A 20,797-nucleotide genomic window follows, 5' to 3' on the forward strand; every position below is an offset into this window, starting at 1 on the left:
GATACTCTTACAGCTGAAATGAAAACTGAACAGACACGTGTAATGTTTCAGTGTATAGGATTTTATGGCAAGAGTACAAACCATACACATTTCTTCCGATGTAAATGGAGTTTTCAAATGTAAATTCATGTAATTGAAATTTTCTTTGTCACAAGAAAGGTATTAAAAGCTTATTGGAAGTGTTTTTTAAATTTAAGCTGGTACTTTACATCTTCACCAGGAGTGAAGATGAAGTCTTCAGAAATCCCCATTATTCATCTTGTTGTAAGGAAAACACAGGGCATGCTATAGGGTTAGACTGTCAAAATAAACACTTTTCATCTTTTCTGACTTATTGTGTGTGTGCATGTTTGCAGAGGGCAAAGGATACTCTTCAAAAATTTCAAGACTTCAAACAAAGATTCAACGCTAAGCAAACACAACCTGTTTTAAATAAGAGTTAGGAAAAAAAAAAGCCACAGCTGTCACTTGTGAGTGGTCAGTGTTTCTGATGCCTTTGAAACATTCATGCACCTTCTCATCTGTGCCCCTAGTTCCCGTTATAAAAAATGCTACAAAAGCAAAGTTGTGGATGAAAACAAGGATGTGTTAGACATCCTACAATTCAGTGTGCCCTTCAATTACTGACACTGCAAGAGCTGTGGAAACAGGAGGACTAGCTTACATTTGAATTCTTACTTTATCTCTTTGCTCAGAGAGAATTGGCATGACAATATTTTATTTTATCTAAAAAACCCTAATCTGACAATCACAAAATTTTTCCAGCCCTACTAAGTAATTCTGTTAAATGCTTATTTACACATTTTTGCTGAATACCTCACTTCAGTAGGAATGAAATGTGCACAACAGGAAAGCACATGACACATACCTGGGAGAGACAAAAAGGCAAGACACTAGAGCAGCTCGTAGGCTGGGGATGAAAATAGTTCTCTGAGAATGGGATTTTTCTTCTACAGACAGGTGTGCTGTAGGTTCCTGGATGACACAGGGACACCTAAGCCTTAACCTTCCCTGCCTAAGCACTTTCTTCTAAACCAGGGTTTCACCTCATCCCTCACCTTGTGCCCACACAACCCTGCGGCTGTCTGGGTCAACACAGCCATGACACTAGGGTTGTACTTGAACTGCTGACAGGCCTCATGCGTGCCAGCAGCCGTGATGTGGTGACTCTTTCCCTACTTAAATGTACTAATCACAGCTCTATCATGAAAAAGAGACACTTGTCATTCAGTTTGGGTTAATTATTACCCCATGGGTGGAGTTCAGCTCCAGATCAAGGCACGAAAATGTACATAACTACATGAACCTATCTACATGCTCCACATGTCCTTGCTCTGACTACAGTCAGGAAACCTCATCAATACAGTTAAAACATGATTCAGCTAACCACAAAGTGTCTACTTAGCTCTATAGGTGCTGCTGACAGTACAGGCCATAATGGAAGCTTAGAGATGTAGCATGCACATGGCCACCTAAGCAAAGATGCCTTTCTCTGGAGCTGGACTGTCCCAGCCCGTTGGTCACTGTTACATGCTGAGTCAGCTCTGAAGAAACACACATGCCATCTTCTTCTTCCAAAACATATCTTCCAAATTCGCACTTCTTGGAAAAAGTTTCAACTCCATTAAAGTGAATGGAGCTGTATTTCCTTAAACCAAGTCTGCACGTGTTCTGGGAGGCCCATCTATCCAAGCACTGACGGCCTGAGACAGAACATAGGCATCAAAATACAGACACAGCTGAGCTCGTAGACACAGTAGAGCAGTCAAAAAGTCACTCATAGTGTGGGTTTCGGAAAGGAAACCATTTGGCACTGCCTAATGAATGGAGTCAGCTAGAAAAACCAAATGCTCTGACAGGCATTTTCATATTGGAGCAGAGAGGTTTCTTTGTGGTCACATCTGAACGACACTACATGTCGAGAGAAACCCAAGCACGACATTTTGGCTAGGGGTGCATACAATGAATAAGGATGTAAAAAATTTGTAAAGCTTTCTTTAAATCAATAAATTAGTGTCGCAGACTGTTGTGTTGCTACAACTGTGCTGTACCTGCAATCAGTGTGAAAATCAGTATGAAAATTTGCATTCACATTTGAAAATTGCAATTACAAATTACATTTGTACATTTGAAAAAGTTATAAAAATTATAATGGCAGTGCTTGGCAATGTCTTTTGAAATAATCTGGTTCACATTAATTTGAAATTGTTAGCATGTTTTATATCATTAGGTATCAAATATCTTTTTGTAATTACATGAGAGATGACAACCAACAAATAAAGAAAATGTGTGTTAAGTGCCCAGGAAAAACAAATTAGTTTCATCTACAGACCACAGAAATCTTCGTCGTATATTATTGGTTTTGTTTCTATTTTTTAAAGCTGCTATGATTTATTACTCTAACCATATAGCCACAAATTGAAAACATGGATTAAAATGACTCCTACTTGACCTTTTCGCAGATATCCTATGAATATAAATACTAATTTTATGCATTTAACAGCTGCTGATCAAGTTGTATATTGTAAAAAGTATTGTTTGAAATATTATTCTATCATATAAAGTGCATAGTTCCATGGCAAATTTTATGTTTTTTTAATGCTAATAGGCACTTTACAAACCATTGCGTAACCTCCACAGATCTACACTACATGAGAGGCTGTATATGATGACTTCTCATATGATGACTTCTGGTCTATGGTATAAGAAATTGTACTACTTTACTGGTACAAGAAATCCTCTTTGATATTAACTCTTCACCCAAAACAAATCTTGACTTTTATTTATGCATTCAGAGATGAGAAATTAGTTAGCTACTCATGCATAAAACTTTAAAAACAAATTTGCAACAACAAAACCAGAATAAACCCTTCTCGCTTTCTCTTGGAATTCTATTCCTGTTCACATTTGCAGTGCTTATCTTCACTCTTAGGCTTGCCCTTATTTCTCTCAGCCACTGCACTCTAAGTGAAGACTTAAGTTGTCTCTGTTTGGCACAAAGCAAAGTAAAAGATAGTGCTGAGCTGCAATGATTGAAGACAAATAATAGAAACAAGTATATTGTCTCAGTACTGCTACTAAATTCTGGTATGGGTTGCAGCCTATTCTCCCTCCTGTGCCTCATCTAGTTGAGGCATTGAGGGAGAAAAGATTGCTTACTCACTTCTTCCCAGTGTGTATATCTGCCGTAGGATCAAGCACACAAACAGTAAGCCCTTACACTCCTGCAATGAATTCTATTAAATTACACTTACACAAGGCTTTAAAAGATACAGTTCATGTGTACTCTGAAAAATAGCTATCTCATCTATCGCTGCACATGAAGCTCCAAGAAAGGCATATTAATTCACAAAATACTAGATATTCCTGAATTTCGGCTAGCTTTTGGGTGAAAACTGAGAATTAAATAATTAAAATAATTTTATTATTTCTTTTTAATGCCCAAAGCCTACTAGATGTTAAAAACATTACTGAATGTTTAGTTTATCACAAAATCATTCTCATCCTGCATTAATATTGCTTCTTCTCATCATTTGGTTTCTTAGCAAGACCATTGTCTACATGTATATTGAGAAAGACTGGCTTTGTTGCAGTTGGGACTACTTGCCTTCTAGCCCCACTGGACTTGTAGACCATGTCATAAAATAAAAAGCTCTTGAGACACAATAAGAAAATGTTCGCTGCCCCTACTAGAAATACTCAAATGGCTCTGATATCTCAGCACATTGGTGACACTACACTCTGTGTTTTGAAGGAGGATTGGGGATTGCTTGAATTTGACATAAAGTTGCTTGCCCATCAGTTAATCACTCAGACATGTCCAAAATGAGAGCTGTAAAAGGCCTTGCCATACCATTTACACCAGCTGCAGTTTCCCATTTGCTATTTTGTCTCTCTTTATTTTCTGCCAGAATAGACAGGTTTTTTCAAACATCTATTTTTCTCAAAACAAGTTGCATCAAAAATTTCATCTTCACGTCCCCCTATGATTTCTTGTAGGAAGTGTTTACTATTCATATCTATAAATGATAGGTTTCTTTCCTACCTTATAACCATTTTCTGATCTGTACATTGGCCTGATGTTACCAAATTATTTGCTGCTTGTCCTACAGGGCAGTGAAAACAATTTAGTGTCTCCATGTTTGCTAACATTATACCACTCATTAGAAAGCTACTTTAAGTTCCCATCTATTGTAAACACATTGTTTTATTAGTGAACAAGAACACTTTCTGGGAATTATAATTTCTAATGCCCTAGAAAAGTGCTTTCTATACAAATATTATTTTTTAAGTTGAGTTCAAGATATAGTTACCCTGTGGCTTTTGTGTCCTTAATGAACTGCCACCTGCATGGAAATACACTGCCTCTCTCTGCTACACCCATGGTATCGGGGCTTCCACTATGCAATTTACAGATTTTGCCCACAGAATCTCCTCTAAATGGCATTTATTTGAGATGCTTTGTCAAGTGCTTTCAGTCTTGGCCTGAATATTCATCTGCCTTTATCACCTTCTCAGCTGTTTGTCCCGTCTCTGGCCTTGTTTATAAAGATAGTGTGCAGTAAGTTAGGGCATGAATATATGGTTCCTTGCCACTAACTCTCTGTAAACACTCCTACAGCACACTGAATTTCCTTGGTTTGAAACAACTTAATCCTCTGAGTGACCACAAAAGAGTCCATGCAGGAAACCAAATTAATTGTAAATTCACAGCCTAGCACACTTCTTTATGTAGACAAGCCATCTATTTCACTTAATTCTTTGCAACTACCTTGTACTGATGGTATACCAGCATCCCCAAGAAAAAGTTCATTTACTCTTCCTGCTTTCACTTTCACTGCCATGACTCTAGAGCTGGTGTCTAGTCAGTGAGAGAATCTTATTATAGCAACGTCCAAATGTGACACACAGCAAGGATTAAAGTGTTATCCAACTTGTACATGCATAAGTAGGCTCCCTGGAAACAGAATTCAGACTGATACTTTCATTTTCAAACCTGTATTTTCCTCCATCTGAGTAGTCAATGGAGCATCTTCCTTTCTAAGTAAGATCCAATTATAATGAGAGCTTGGATTGACAGGAAACATTATTATAACTGAATGAGCTGTCAAATCCATGATTAATAAGGTTTTTCATTTAGGTTCAACAATGGCAGCATCAGACCACTGGCATATTATTATTCAATAACTCATAACATTCATAAGAAGGTTTACTTTCCATTTTTGAGGATAGAGGGAGATTTCTCACTTTCCGATGTTCATATGGGGCAGAAGTGATTTCAATATTTCATGAGAGGATTTTATCTCTGTGTTTTCTGAAGGTGCAAACTAACGAAAAGCCTCATACAAAATCTAAGCCTGCTGTTTAAGGATTTATTTTCTGTTTTCCTCTTAGCTTCCATATTTTTGCATTCACATTCTTATTGCTTGAACCATGAGAGCAGAGGGGGAATACCAGTAGCGTAGCAGGTTTGTAGCCTGTATGTCTATTCAGATGATGACAGTATGGAATATAAGTAGGAGGCAAATGAAGACCTCTGTGGTCCATCTCTGTTCAGCAAGGTGCAAGGCAGAAGATAAACAGCAGATATTTCATGTTAACCACTGTGTATGTATGCATTTTAAAATCATTGTGTGTGGCTCAAGCAGAGCAGATTTTTTCTACTATACACTACTTTTCATTTTTATGTGAGAGACAATGAGAGTGGGATAGTTATGAATTAGGTATTCACAAGAGGAAAAGAACGTATTTAGAAAGAAAAATCCTCCCTCTCAAAAAAACCTTTTTATAACAAAAATGCAATTCCCTCCATCCTACATAAATTCTGCTTTCCCATCCCATTTCACAGTTTGATAAAAGATAACTGGATATCCCATTTTTCTGTTTCACTAGTTCTCAATTTCACCTTCCTAGCCTACCTCCTTAATCCAGTCTTCCATCAGAATGGTGGTGCTGCTTCATCATTGCAAGTAGTATAAATGATTTGGCTGTAAAGGCTGTGTGCTGGGGTTGACTTAGAAAAATGGCCTTTTAGTCCAGCATTCATTTATACATCATCAGTTACGTCCCACTACTTTTTATCCAAATATGATCTATCAATATAAAAATACATATAACTCATACTGCAGCGGTCTCTTTCCTCATTTTCTTCCCTTGCTGACACCTTGCATGCTTGCACAAACTAACCTTTAACATGCAGCTTTTAGTTTAATGTTATCATCTGTCAAAGTCCCACAAACTGGGGAAATGTATGGAGGCATTCTGAGAAGCATCTGAGTTCCTATCCATAACCTTTCATGTCTCGAAACTAACTGCTACCTTCTGTAAGCCAACAGGTGACGACTCGGCTTAAGAGACTGGATATACCACAGCAGATGCAGAAGGCAAGCACAAAGGCTGATGTCTGCTATAAGAATAAACTATGAAGTGGTTAACAAAAATCCAATCTTACAAAGGTGTTAGAGGGCCTCAAGGTTAACACCTTGCAAAGTTAAATGGGGCAAGTTCACACCTCTCTTCTTTCTTGTTTCTTCCTCTTTCAAATGTCCACACTTCAGAATCCAGCTGTCCTAGACAACAGTCACCTGCTTTTTTGCACCTCTTCGGTAAATTGACATTAGGTCGAAAACTTTAAGCAAGATTAAAATGTACCAGTGTCCAGGAATTTAATTGTTGTGTTACTGTTGTACCTATTGTGGTAGCCAATGCACAAAAAGCTGCATACCTGCAAAAAATTATGCTTGTCTCTATAAATATCCGAGATGGGAAAATGAAGCATTGTGTCCCATTTCATAGACAGAAGAGACAGCTATATGAACAAGATGCCACCAAGTAAATGAGCGTGGATTTACAGCTCATTAACTACTCCATAGCAACTGTCTGTGTGGTTATTGCTCCAGAGTAAATGTGAGGTAGCTCTGACCCTTACTGAAAGTGAGGCAATGTATCTTACATTTACCTGAGATTTAAGCATCCATATAAAGTAACTAATGAGGTGTAAATCCACACTCTTTCTTCACACAGAGCAGTTTCTTCATGTATCTTGAGGCAGTGATATTTATGTGATTTGTCTGGTGTCACCGAAGAAGCATGTGATAGAAGTGGGAATATAAACCAAATGTATTGACCTCTTTCAAACCCCACTCCCTGCATGGCCAGAATTTTCCTGAAGAGCTGCTGTTCAATTGCTTGGCACATCTCCCTCCAAATGAGAGCAATTCACAAACAAACTCAGCCACTCTTTTCTCCATCAGTACTACAGAGCTTGCATACACCACTTACGCAAAACAGATGGATCAGTAAAAGTAGCTTCCAGATACAGTTCCTTCATTTCACACATAAAGTATTGTTTACTTTTTCAAAACTTAAAGTTTAAAAGAAAGTGATGCTTTGGGAAGGGCTTTATTCAGTTTTATTAATCAGATTTCAGCTCTACCTGATCTATAGTCCAAATTAGTCTAAGTATTCTTTAGCCACTGTGTTGTCCATCAGGGTGGTGCATGGCATGCCACAAGCTAGCAAAGAGGCTTCTTTCTTTTCTTTGTTTACCCCTGTGACCACTATCAAGTGATAGTCTACTGAGACTCCATCACACTGGTTCAGGTGGACAAGTGATACAAGTTACTGCCTACAGTCATTGCAAGTCTGGGATCATTGTTCTGATTTTTCAGTGACAGCATAGAAATCACAACAAAAATAGAATACCCTGTGCCTCCTCAAAGCCCTTGTTACTTTGTATTAAAAAAAGAAAAAAGAAAAAACCCAAACCCAACCAATCTGAATCACAGCATCACAACATATTGCTATTTTAAAAATTTACAAGTAAAATTGTTTCATGTCCTGAGGTAGAACAAGAACATAATGCTGTTAAATACCTTGACAAAGTTCAGTGTAAATTATACATGTCTATCCATAAAGAAGGGAAATTAATTTTCCCAGTACAGACATTAAATACATTGTTTTTCAGGCTTTAAAAGCTCCCTCATATAATAATTGATAAACTTCACTATGCATTTTATTACCACCATGCTTTTCATGTCATGTCTTTGGACTAACACATTCGAAAAGCAGAGAGGAAAGCTCAGGACTCAGACTGTCTTTACGAATTTTAATGCATTTGATGAGTCTCTCCACAGCACTCTCTGTTCCCTGATAATCACTCAATTCCTCACTGCAAGGACTCTCTGGAAAATGTGAGTCATGCCTACAGGTCCTTTAGGATTTGACCCTGCTGTCACACTGACAGAAACTTTCTCATTTCATTTCATGGGGCAATATATTTCAAAGCATAATCCCAACCTTCTGGGATGCCTTCAGTTCTGGGACGCCCAGCTCTGACAGTACTGCAAAAGCTTGAATTTCATGAAGGAAGGCGTAATGTAAACGGGAAATGTCAGTGCTTTCTTTTACACTGACCACATATAAGACTTCACTGACTCTGATGAGCATCCTTTTCTTTATTTTTCTGTTTTAGCAGAGGTTACGTCAACACTAGTTGATTAAACAGTGACTGTAAACACCTCTGGGCTCAGTTTCAAACTCTGCCAACTAGCACTTTCCCAAACAGTTCCTGGGAGTGATGTGGGAGTTAGAACACCCCAAGGCCCAGTCCCAGTATGCTGTTTGCAAGCAGCCCCACAAACCTGAAAACCAAGTTGCTAGCAGAGATATCAGCTATCTTGTGCCAGTTGGCCTTCAGAGCCCAGAAGAATCCCTAAAGGTGTTTAAGCAGGGATGGAGGCAGAGTTCCAACAGCTGGCTCTGCGGGAGCCTCGGGAGCTCCAGGCAGATCCTGGCATGCTGGTGCTGCAGGCGGGCATTGCAGGAGTACAGGAACTGTGTTTCCTGCTGGAAATTCGTTCTGGTATAGATTATCCCTGGCCAGTTTAAACTGGAAAACTCTATGGTGACTTCTGAACAGACCAAAATACAGGCTGTAGAAGGTAGCACTTCAATAACCAACTATCCATGAACTTAATTTTCCAACCTTCTTGCCACGAAGAGAAAGGCAAATGATAGACTTCAGCCTCGGGAGAAGACCAGACTCTTAGAACCCCAGATGAAAAAAAATCATTTCAGATCCCCCCCCTCAAATTATATTTTTTGAGAGTTATTCTACTGCAGTGCTTCCTAGAATTTTGGATTTAATTTCCATTTTTTTTGTCCTTCTTCATAATTATACATAATTATCTGATTTTGTTATGTATTTTGTTATGTTGTGTACTTTCTGCAAGAGAGAAAAAAATGTGCCAGCCAATTCTCCCCTTACTGACATGAATGGCTTTTGGCTCATACACTCTGTGCAGAATTTTCCTTCTTCTTATCAAGGGTTCCATATTTTCATGTAGTCCAATTTTTTATTTCTTCTGGGCATCCTTTTTATTTTGATATTTCTTTTCTCTTTGTTCTCCAAGTAATTCATTTTTAGCTCTAAATTAAGCAATTCGCTTTTAACCAGTTGGCATTTTCATCAGTCAGCATATCCAAATGTTCATCTGTACCTTCCTTAATTTCATGTACTCTATCAGCATTTCCTGTAGCGGTAACGGCTTTCTGCAATGAGACTTATACCTCAGATTGCCCTGCTAGTTTTTCAGGAAATTATCTACTGCCTGTCCTTCTGGCAGGCACATTGTTATCTTCCCCACTATATTTTGGTTTTGAGAGTAACATCAATCCACAGTAAGTGCCTACTCCAGACTTGATCTTTCTCTGTGGAAATTTTAAGCTTTTAGTGTTGTTTAAAAGAGAAAGAATTCTTAATGCCTTAATATCAGGAAACTCCAGTCATTTATTAGCTGGGGCTTTAGCATTTCCTGCTCCGCTAAATCCTTCCTGTTAGTTCATACAGAGTCCATAGTGTGCCCAGCAGCCCTGGATCCCCATCATACAGATGAGAGTGCTTCTCCAGCTACCATTGCTTGGTTTCTTTTGCAGAAAAACCCAGGACATGAGGTGAGATGGCACTCATGCAGGCTTCAGCTCAGCATGATACCAGGATGCATATTAGGGTTACCAGAAAACCATCATGGCCCCCAGGTACGGACATAGCCACAAGGATCTCTGCAACAGAACACCAATATATGAAGGACTTCATCCTTCAGCTCAGACTGTCCAACTGCAATAGAATTAAATGGCTTGACACTTGTCATCATCTACAGCCTGCTCCAGTTTGATGCTCTGCTGAGGTTTGGAACAGGCACTGCTGGGGAAGGAGATGAAAACCCACGTGTAACTTGCAATGTCTTGCAGATCCTACCCAATAATGCCTGTGGCCTTGGCTTCAGCACACTGCATGAGAGAAGAGAATGAGGGGGAGATGTGCTGGGAAGAAACAAGGAAGAGAGAGAAAGACAAGCCTGACTGAAAGCAGTAGAGAGGTCTGGGGAACCAAGGTCATATAAGTTGTGGGGGCTGAAGGGCACGTGACAAGTGCAGTGCTGGGAGGCCCGAGATGCATGGGTCTGGGTGAAATCAGGGACATGTGGCACAGGATGGTGTTAGGAGGAAAGAAACCCTGTTGCACAGTGTGGATGTAGCGCTCAGAGGAGTGAAAAGCTGCAGGCCAAGGAGCTGGGGGGATTTGGAACCTGACTCACTGGGTGAGCATGGCATTTTGAGAGACTTCAAGAACTTGGCTATAGTGGCAATGTGAGGTGGTCATTAATCTGTAGGGGCTGTACTTTCAACCTTCCCAGAGTATTTATTAGGGATTTACAAAGCTATGTGAAAGTGACATGGAGCAACAGTACATGGGATGTGGGGAAGAAGGGGAAGACAGAGGGTGGAAGGTGAGACTCTAAGGAGAGATAAACCTCCTCTTCAGTGGGGACAGAGAAAAAGAGAGGAGGAACAAGCATGGCTGCATCCTCAGCAGCCACAATGCTGCACCTGACAGAGAGAAACCCTCATTCTTACATTTGCATATGCACATTTTCGCATCTACTAATGATCCACACTTTCCTCCCTCATTTCCAGTTCCAAAAGATTATTAATTCCTGAAGTCTGTTCTTACCTATTCCTTCTTGACTGTCCTGCATGCATTTTCTAATATGTATTTATTTAGAAAGGTTAGTTTCCTGCTACACAGCAAAAAGATTTGTGTTAAATCTACTCTATAAAGTCTAAAAACATGAAAAATGCTCAGGAAGCAGAAAAGAAATAGTTAGGAGGAAGGAAAGGAGGCGCTGCAGGAAAACTCATTTACTGAAATATGCAGCTTATGTCTTATCAATTTAATTCCAGATAAGTCTTCATTTTGCTGTGAAGACAGATGCGATAAATATGTTAATGGCAGATTTCGATAGTTCAGTTTGTAGAACTGCAAAGCCAGATGGAAGTGATAATTTTTCTTTCATTTTAATTTTGAAATAAAAAGCAAGACAGCAAGAAGTTCCTGATATCGTAACACTGTAATGACTTTTTGAAGGATAATGGACCTTAGCACAGAATGATGATTAACGATCATGCCCTGATACTTACTATTTTATTAAATTCCAGTTTCCCCATCTGGAATTCTCTCAGCTCTCTTGCCAGAGCCAAGCAGATTACTGTGTGACTGAGTTTTCCAGTTCCACATTCAAAAAGAAATTTAGCAGAAATCCTAACTTGAAGCTGGTGAGTATTTTACTGATACTACTGTTGCTCAGACTAGATACACACATTAGTGGACCACTGAAAATAGCCTTAGATGGAGCTAACCTCTCTTACTCTATCAAGAGCCAAATACTGTCTTCCTAAATTGCCTTAAGCAGTGCACTTAGTGCCCTCAGGGTATTACAGGACTAAACCGTGGCCTTCTACACCTTGTTTACACTTCCCCCAGTATGAATAGGCACCTAGGAAAGTTTGGCCACGGGCTCTTCTTTGGTTATTTCCATTCAAAACAAAGCCATTGAGGGACATATATTAACACCATAAATCTGTGAGGTTATTCACTGCTGGAACTGTGTTGGTGATAATTTCTTTCAATCTGTGATCACGTAGCACTATGTCAGTCTCTCAAAGGGACTGATAATTCTGATAAGCAAAAAGAAAGCTAGAAACCTTTTTTGCTGCTCGAATCCCCTTGAAGGGGAGGAAAGTATAGGTAGGAGTTAAAAAGCCTAAGGAGATTTTAGGAAACAATTTTCAAGCCTTTTCTGTTCCGGATCCCACCTGAAACATTACTCTTCAGTTACTAAGCAAAAACTTGGTTTGTTATATTCACCGTGGTGTTCTAACTTTGAAAAGAAAAAGCACATCTGGCTTGTTCCTTTTAAATGAATTTTAATTTCAAGAACGTGAGGTCCTGACTGGTTCCTCCCATGGGAACATCTCTCCAGGAACAACTTGGCAAGGGAGTGAGGTGCTCCATTCTCAAATCTGTAGCATTAACTTCTGGGGTTTTATTAGGTCATTCTCATTTTCTGGCTAAGCTCACTAATCAGAAATTAAATGGCTTAAACTATTTAATTCAACGTGGCAGTTAGAGCTCCCTGAGGACTTTATTTCCAATGATTCCAGTGCGGAAAATGTGGATTTTTTGTGAATGACTGCTTGTATCCCAAGTTTTACCGTTTGACAAAAGGTATAATTGATGTTTGACCATCCCTGTCCTCAGCTGGGGGTGTAAAGCCAGTAGGGTTTGTGGGCAGAGGTGATACTGGTTATTAGATATCTGATATCTGATAGTGATATTAGACAGATATCTGATATCTGAAATACCAGACTGATTTCATCATTTGATACATACCATTTTGTTTAATTTGTTTACTTTGCCTCTATTTCCTTTGGGGTTTTCTTTCTTTATTCAATTAACAGCTAGTACAAAATTGCGAACATACGTGGTCTGGATGTTTCTTATCCTAACAAAAAGATCAGATGAGAGGGAAAAGGAAAGTCTACACTGCACTGTGGAGGGGAGAGGAGAGATCCCCAGGCTCTGGAAGTGAAAGCTGTGTCAGCAGGAGCCAAGCCAACTTAATTAGCCCTGTGAAGAGACTGGGCAGAGCGCTTGGTTAATGCAGCTATATTAAGTTTGAGAATTGACATGATGTCTTCAGACTTTGCTGAACTGTGCAGACATGTGCGTCTCTGCAGCACTGCACCTTGCACGCAAGCCGAGTCAGTTCTTGCACTCATCTGAGGTTCCAGTCCATGCTGGTTGCTAATCTCATACAATTCAGTAATTAGCATGAACAAAAGTGCACAGTGAAATGCACACTGCCTCGTCCCTCTCCTGGCCCTAGTGTTCCCTCACTAAGGTCAGGGAACAGCAGGCAGAGACAGCTGGAGCCTCTCTGCCCTCACAGCCTTGCTGTGAGCTAAGAGGCGATCAAAGCACAAGCCATAGCTAGAGGTGACCCACCCTTGCAGAGCATCCTCAGGTATTGGCATAAAACAGCCGGATCTTAGTCCTCTGTGGACTCATGGAGCAGCAGCATTTAATCCTGGAGTATGATGCCAGACAGAGCTTCCCAACTGGTGGTCACAGAAGCCATTCACCACCCTCCAGCAAGCAGCCAGAGCTCCCTAAGCACCAAGCAGGGAGCTGCCTGCGGGAGGAGCATGGCAATTCATGCAGCACTAAAGCTTATTCCAGGCTGCCACCTTGTCAAGCTTAAGTTCGGCTCATTAGGACGTTCGTCTGTTATTTATGCAAATTAGTCTATGCATAGTCACAAAATATGCAAAGAGGGCCATTTATCAGTTTGGCACAATTTCCAACTTTCTGAACCCTGAGACATCCCTGATACATGTAGAAGAAAATGCAGTCTCCCCTATTGCTACTGCTGGCAGAGAGGCCAAGGCAGAGCCCATCCACTACCATCCACGTCCTCTCAGAGGATTCGTGGTGCTCGGGATAGAGAAGATAATGCTTTCTGTGTGACTTTAAACCTATTATGTTACAACTCAGGATGTTTAATCTTATGAATAAGGGATCTCTACTTGTTTCACCTTTCCAGGGAAGGAGATTTATGAATCTGCATAACTCTAAGCATTCTGACTGCAGTTTATTATTTATTTATAACGAGCATGTGACAAAAATAATGTCTTTGGAACAGTCTGCTTAAACACGCTTCTTTGGACAGCTGCAGTCTAAGGTCACTCTCACTCTTGAATGTGCAAAGGAACCTCAGCTCATCCCTCTCCTACCCTTATCGTTCTCTTCTCACTTCAAGAAAATATTATCTTCTGCATGAGGTTAGCCCAGAGTCAGCATCTACCTGTTCTCAACACACAGCCATCAGTAACTGCAGGAGGTCTAAGTCCTCCTGACAATGGTATGGGTCTACCAGAAACACAACTCTAGGGAATTCTTCCCCAGTTCTGTACCCCAGGCCACTACCAGGCTGATGGTTTGCCTGTTCGCTCCAGTTTCTCATGTATCCTCCCTAGCCTAACAGGATGGCTTATTTAAGGTTCACTACACAGATTAGCAGAAAACAAGTTTCCATAGTACAGGTAAAGACAGAAGGAAATGATGTGGGTTTTTTTGCTGTATTGCCCTTATCTGAGGGACCAGTCTTACCCATTCACTTCTCCTGAGGTCTGTTCTAATCATTTCCCAGGACCTCTGTGCAGCTGTGGATCTGCATGTGGTGTTGACATTGGCACTGAGGAGAGGAACACCTCCAGCAGGCAAGGAGGGTTTACTCACACAGGCTCCCCTTCCAGGGTGGTTATGATTGGACCTTAATTTGAGAGCAACACAGAAAAGCCTTTTCCTGAACACCTCAAAATAAAATTCCATGAGTTATGGTTGCATTTAAAGTTCAGCATAATCACAGTGCAGAGACCTGAAAGTACTTTCAATGTTTTTTCTTCTTTCCTTGTAGGGAATTTGTATTTTCACATGGGAGTAACTGCAACCTAAGTTAAAGACCCCAGCCAGGAGCTAAGCACCCATCAGGTGCTCACTCACTTCCCTCAACATCCAGATGATGATCTCATCAGGAGAGAGAATAGTAAGAACAAAAGCAAGAAAACTTGTAGTTTGGGATAAATACAGTATAATAAAAGAAGGAAAGAAGAAAAAAAAACCAGCGATGCAAAGGCAGTCACACACCACCTCCCACAAGCAGAATGATGTCCAGTCAGTCTCTGAGCTATGGCTACATTCCCAGGCCAACCATCTCCTCAGTTTTTATTGTTGACCACGGCATTATATGTCATGGAATATCTCTTTGGTCATTTGGGGTCAGCTGTCCCCTCTGTGTCCCCTGCCAACCTCTGACCCACGCCCAGCCTCCTTGCTGGCAGGGGGGGCGGGCAGGCAGCCTGGGACAAGAGAAGGCTTTGACACTGTAGGGGCACTGCTGTGCAATAGCAAAAGGATCAGTGTGTTATCAATGCTGTTTTAGTCACAAATCAAACCCACAATGTCTTACAGGTTGCTGTGAAGAAATTTAACTCTATCTCAGCCAGACTCAACACAAAAATTAATGAACAAATGCATTGCCTTAGATTAACCATGAAGAAAATTATCCCAGGAGGAGTACTTCTTTCTTAACATCAAATGCTATTCTAAAATGGCTACCCTTTTTATTCCAAATCTATTTGCCACTTAGGTAAGTACAAAACCATTTGGTCAAAAATATCTACACAACCTGCCTTTCTGTGAATTTAATTCTGCCATTTCCAGCTGAGCAAAATTGTCTTTACATCATGAAAACATATGTTTTCCTTAATAAAGATTTGAACACAGCTACTTCAAGTCTCTCCACTTTTGCATCGATGGAGTAAAGGATTATCCATGCAAAATTATATGGCCAAGCTTGCTGCTGTGAGTCAGCATGGTTCTGTTGTTTTTCATGGATCAGTTAACACCCACTGGAGTTTTTAACCATTGTTGTCTATAATGGCTAATTTGTCTGTTAGAGGGAACTGAGAGCCATCTGCGTACATGCCATAAAAATACACCAATGAAATGGAGACTGTAAAGTGACACAACATGGCCTATGATTGTAAGAGATTCAAAGACAAGGTGTGATACCTTACCTTTGGAGCTTGTAGTACATCAGAAAAACCTTCTTTAGGTACTGCAAAACTAGGTTTTGATGGAGGCGTTGCTGGCTTTTTGGGAGGCCTGGGTGGTGGATGAAGGGTTTGATTTTCATATCTTCGCACCATGTAGTATTGCTCTTCGCTGATCTCTTCCACTGTTGTCTTAGTCACAGGTGGTATAATTGTCTGGACATCTTTGCTGAGCAAATGGACTGACATGTTTAAACGATATACAGGAATCTCCCAACTCTCCACTGGACTGCTGGCACTACTGATCAGCAAATAAGAGTCTGTGATTTCTTCTTCAAACTGCAGACCAGGCACAGCAGCCAAGACATCTTCCTCAACAGAAAGGTCCCTCACAGACACTTTGACATTAAAAGGCAAAGGAAATTCTTTGCAAATCTCAGAAAGCTGATACTGTTTCTTGTCATGAATTACTTCCACAAAGCCACCTTCCATGTACATAGGGAGAAGCACTTTCTTATATGTATCACTTAGTATTTGTTCACAAGCTAGAACGTCTACGAGTTTCTTTCTTCCCTCATACAGAACTTCACTAGTCTGGCATTGCTGAACTAGAAATTGATCTCCAACTGAAACAGAAAAAAGCTCTTTATGGGGCGAATCAAAGGCTTTAGTTGCTACAACATGAAGCTGTTCCTTTTCGCTTCTTGCTATCTCTAAGTCATAGGCAGTTGGAAACTCACGAGGTCTTCTCTTGAACTTTCCTTTGTAGCTCATAGGGATTAAAAAATGTCTTTTGGGGGAATCGCTTCTGATCTCAGAGGCTAGGACTCTTGTTGCCTGGTACTTTTTGTAGATGACGATTTCTTTCCCTGTATTCAGTATGTTATAAGGTTTTTGGCTTCCTGAAGGCCCTTCCATTATCTCAGCAACCATAGGAAATTCCTTGCTTGTTCTCTCAAATACATCTTCCAAAGACAGTGGCTGAAGGAAAGAGTTAATATCATAACAGTCTGTTATATCCTTGACCTCGACATCTAGATCTGAAAGGATATGAACTATGTCCTTTCGAACTGAAAAGAAAAAGAAATTAATTGATTTTTGTTTTCAAACTGACATTGGAATAAAATATACATGTCCTGTTGGCCAGATACGAAAAGTACCTTCCCTGTGGTGTGCATTTCCATATGTTAACATGCACAATTAATAGGACCAGTCAAAGTCTAAATCTTTTAATTCGAGATATATGACTCTCAGATATGCAGGAGACCTCACAAAAGAAATGAGAAACAAGAGGAGACAAGAATAAGGTGTGCAAGTGAACAAAAGTTTAAGAAAAAGGAAAGGGAAAAAAAATTCTAGTTCACTCTCTTTCACACAGTACTTCTAAGTTTAATCAGCTGTGTATCTTACCAAACTTTTTCCTGAGTACAAGATATATTTCTATTCTTTTATTTCATAGTAACTTATGGCTTCTCCAAAGAAATGGCTAAGGGAGAATTTTTAATAAAACCCCCTCAATTTAACCCATTAACACATGTTGTTGCTATGGTCAATGTGGGAGAAATAAGACATTCTTATAAGAACAATGAAAACATCTATAATTATTATAAAATAATATCATTAAAAAAAAAAAGACAAAACCTTTGTATAACAAAGTCTAAGCTTATTGTTAATGAATGAAGAAATTTCTACTATAATGGTACTTTGTGAAACTCTTGCATCTTTTTCTGTGGTACCTGTTTTTATTCACTGACAGAACTGAGCCATCGTATTTAACAGTCTGACAGGGAATAACAACTCCTTTGTCACAACTGAACCTTCAAAATTTGGGATGCAAAACTTTCGAGCACAAAGCTGACTATGAAATTAAGTCATGTTTAAGAATTTGTCTCCAGATCAATGACACCTCAGATCACTGACCAGGGCAGTAAAATTTAACAAGCAAATAATATTTAATGACTCTCTGCAATAAGACTTATTCTACATAGACCTGCACACAAGGACTGTATATCCTGGATTCACACTTCCTTGTAGCAGGACATACCAATATTTTATACTTAAAAGTCAGTATCAGATGTGTTTTATATGACAGTTTTATGACAATGATTCAGGATCTGTTTATTCCAACTCTGTTTTTTCACACTGACACCTTCAGGTGCTGAACATCCTAAACACCACAAGGTAAAGTCAATGAAGGGAAGATGAAAGTTTTCTATTAACATTTTGGGGAGTTCCACACACATAATTTGTTCATTATTAAGAATAAGAAGTATAGACGATTCCTGCCCACAGCCTGTGAAAACGCTATCCCTCTTATAAGGAATCTTTTTTATCGAATTATGTGTAGTATTTCTCATGCTTTATCTTGTGTCTACTTATAGTTCTAAAAATGGTGAAAATCCATTTTTCATGGTCTACAAGAAAGTAGTTAATCATTTACCATGAAGTCTGTTTTTCAAGTTTGTATTAAATAGGTATTTACGACATACTTAATGCTGCTCGAATGTTGAGCACTCTATGAAACATAAATGGGTATGAAATAAAATCAACAAATACAGCTCTCCCTGGAATATCTGATTGGAAGACAAATGAATACCAAACATTTCTGAGTCTTCATAAAGCTTTTTAGAAACATTAAATTCTTACTGATTCTACACATATATCTAAGTGGGTGTAGGAATACACCTAAGTGAATACACCTTCAGGAGGTGGGCTAGATTCCTGAAGGTAGAGCTATAGAAAATGAAGTATTTTATCTCGTGAAGAAATATTTTCCAAACTCACACATTAAATCACATAGCAAGCACAGCTGAATGTCTCATGATAAACATTAAACAACTATAGTATATTGTGCTAACAGTCTCTGCCCACTTTTATTTCTTTCTCTTTTATCCATTTACTTACACCATTCATGAGAGAAAGCTTAACTGTGAAATTTCCTGCTTAATACTCTCATGAATGACATATTTCTGTGAGGATTTCATTTCTGTGGAGCTCACTGGTTTGCTTATAGTAAACACAACAGGCTAAGTTCCTATTCTGCAAACTTTAACAGGATGAGTGCATCAACAAGTCAAATTGCAGCAAGTTTCCATCTACTGCCTTGATTGTCCTCAAGCAAGGTCAAACATTTTAGCTTAAGATGTTTTTTTGCTTAGGTAGGTATCTCAGTTCAGAGAGGGTACGCTATGCACACACACATAGGTCATTACTGCAGCTTGGCTATTCAAGTCAGCGTAACTCAGGAGAATTTCACTGTGTGCTTATACCCTTGCACACCTTCTAATTTTATTCCATGATGGATTTCACTAACTGGTTTTAAAAGTAAGGCACAGGTATAGACATTGGTAAGAAGAGAACGCAGCAGTTTCAGAGTTTTGGTGGAACAGCTAGAACAGTGGTAATGTATCATGGACAAAATATATATATATTTTTTTTAATAAAAACTCATAACATGAATGACAGCTTTTAAAGATATTGGTTTTGTAATATCTTCCTGTTTCCTCAAGCCTAGAGGTTTTAGAAATTGTCCATGAGTCTTTTCTGTTTATATCCTATTGATACTTGTTTCTGCAATAGAGGAAAATAATAAAGGTTGCTTTCTGCAGCATCCTCATTCTGAAAAATAAACAGTAGTTTGGTGTGTTACAACATGTATGTCTATATTCTTTTTCTACCTCCTAGCCATAGCCATAAATGATGAAGTGGCTTCTCCATGGCCAAAGTCTGAGTCACAAAGAAAGAGAATCTGAGAACTGAACAGAATTCCTAAGCTCCACATTTTCTTTATGCAATGTATTTTCTTTGCAATGATGTAGCGATTAATAAGATAGCAACAGAAAGAAAATGCAAGGTAACTATCTAAATTAACGTCCGATAAAGGAATAAAAAGGGCAGTATTATTTTTATCTTCATCTTGAAACTAACATCAGTGGCAAATATGGGTCAGGGATTTTTGACAAAACTGCATCCTTCCTGCCTATTTTAAGCAAATTCTTTGTATTTAAGGGTACTTTACTACACTGAGATGAACAGAACATTGACTTTGATTACTACTTACATTTCATTACTGCCTGCACTTCATAGACAGGTGTGAGAATCAAGCAGCCATCAAAATTCTCAGGAAGTGGATTCGAGGAGTCCCAGGTATGTAAAGAATTAGAAAGTTTGACAATCCGGTTTCTGCACTTAGGGATTTTCCATTCTGCAATCTCTTTTAGGGTATATATCTGGTCATCTTCACACTCGTAGAATATTCCTTCTTGTGAAAGAGGAAAAGTAAAGGAATGAGGCTGATTATTTCTGACCACGCCACAGTTCACAGCCATCATTCCATTGACTTCTTCCACTGAGTTGAAGGTGATCTGCTCACCATGTTTGATAGTGAAGTTTGCCAACTTTATATCCTCAGGGCTGTAGAAACATGGATGGCCAAATCTTGTTGGCCCAATAGAGAATTTTCTTGTAATTTCTTGAATGCTACAATATGGAGTTTTATCTGCCACAACCTTATAAAGACCTAAGAACAGAAAACTTACATTATAAAAAGGGAAATATATAAAGGAAGCCATGCCAATTTTTAGGCTGTGAATGCAACAAAAATGGGGAGCAAAGCACAACAAACAATTCATAGCTGAGAATTCAGTTGCTAGAAATGTGGCTTTATAAATATAATATCAACTACATGATACAAATCATAGGCAGCAAGAATTAGCCCATTATCTCTGTGGGTAATTTCTGATATCCAACCTTTTACATCCATGGTAAAAATAGAAAGAAATTATTTTCTTTGCTACAGAAAAAAAAAAAAAAAAAAAAAAAAAAATGTGAGAAAAAGCAG

General features: G+C 39.2%; 1 protein-coding gene across 1 annotated transcript in view; it reads right to left on the reverse strand.

Annotated features, from left to right (window-relative positions):
- The window catches only part of THEMIS (thymocyte selection associated), a 75,641-nt gene that overhangs the window by 31,506 nt on the left and 23,338 nt on the right, over positions 1-20,797 (reverse strand). Inside the window, exons 3-4 of the mRNA XM_026845755.1 lie at positions 20,018-20,476; positions 15,982-17,027 (exon numbers count right to left, since the gene is read on the reverse strand). Of these exons, the coding sequence (XP_026701556.1) occupies positions 15,982-17,027; positions 20,018-20,476 (1,505 nt within the window). The remainder of the gene's footprint in view (positions 1-15,981; positions 17,028-20,017; positions 20,477-20,797) is intronic.

Source organism: Athene cunicularia (assembly GCF_003259725.1).
Source record: "Athene cunicularia isolate RWA chromosome 3 unlocalized genomic scaffold, athCun1 chr3_part1, whole genome shotgun sequence".
Classification (NCBI taxonomy): Eukaryota; Metazoa; Chordata; class Aves; order Strigiformes; family Strigidae; genus Athene; species Athene cunicularia.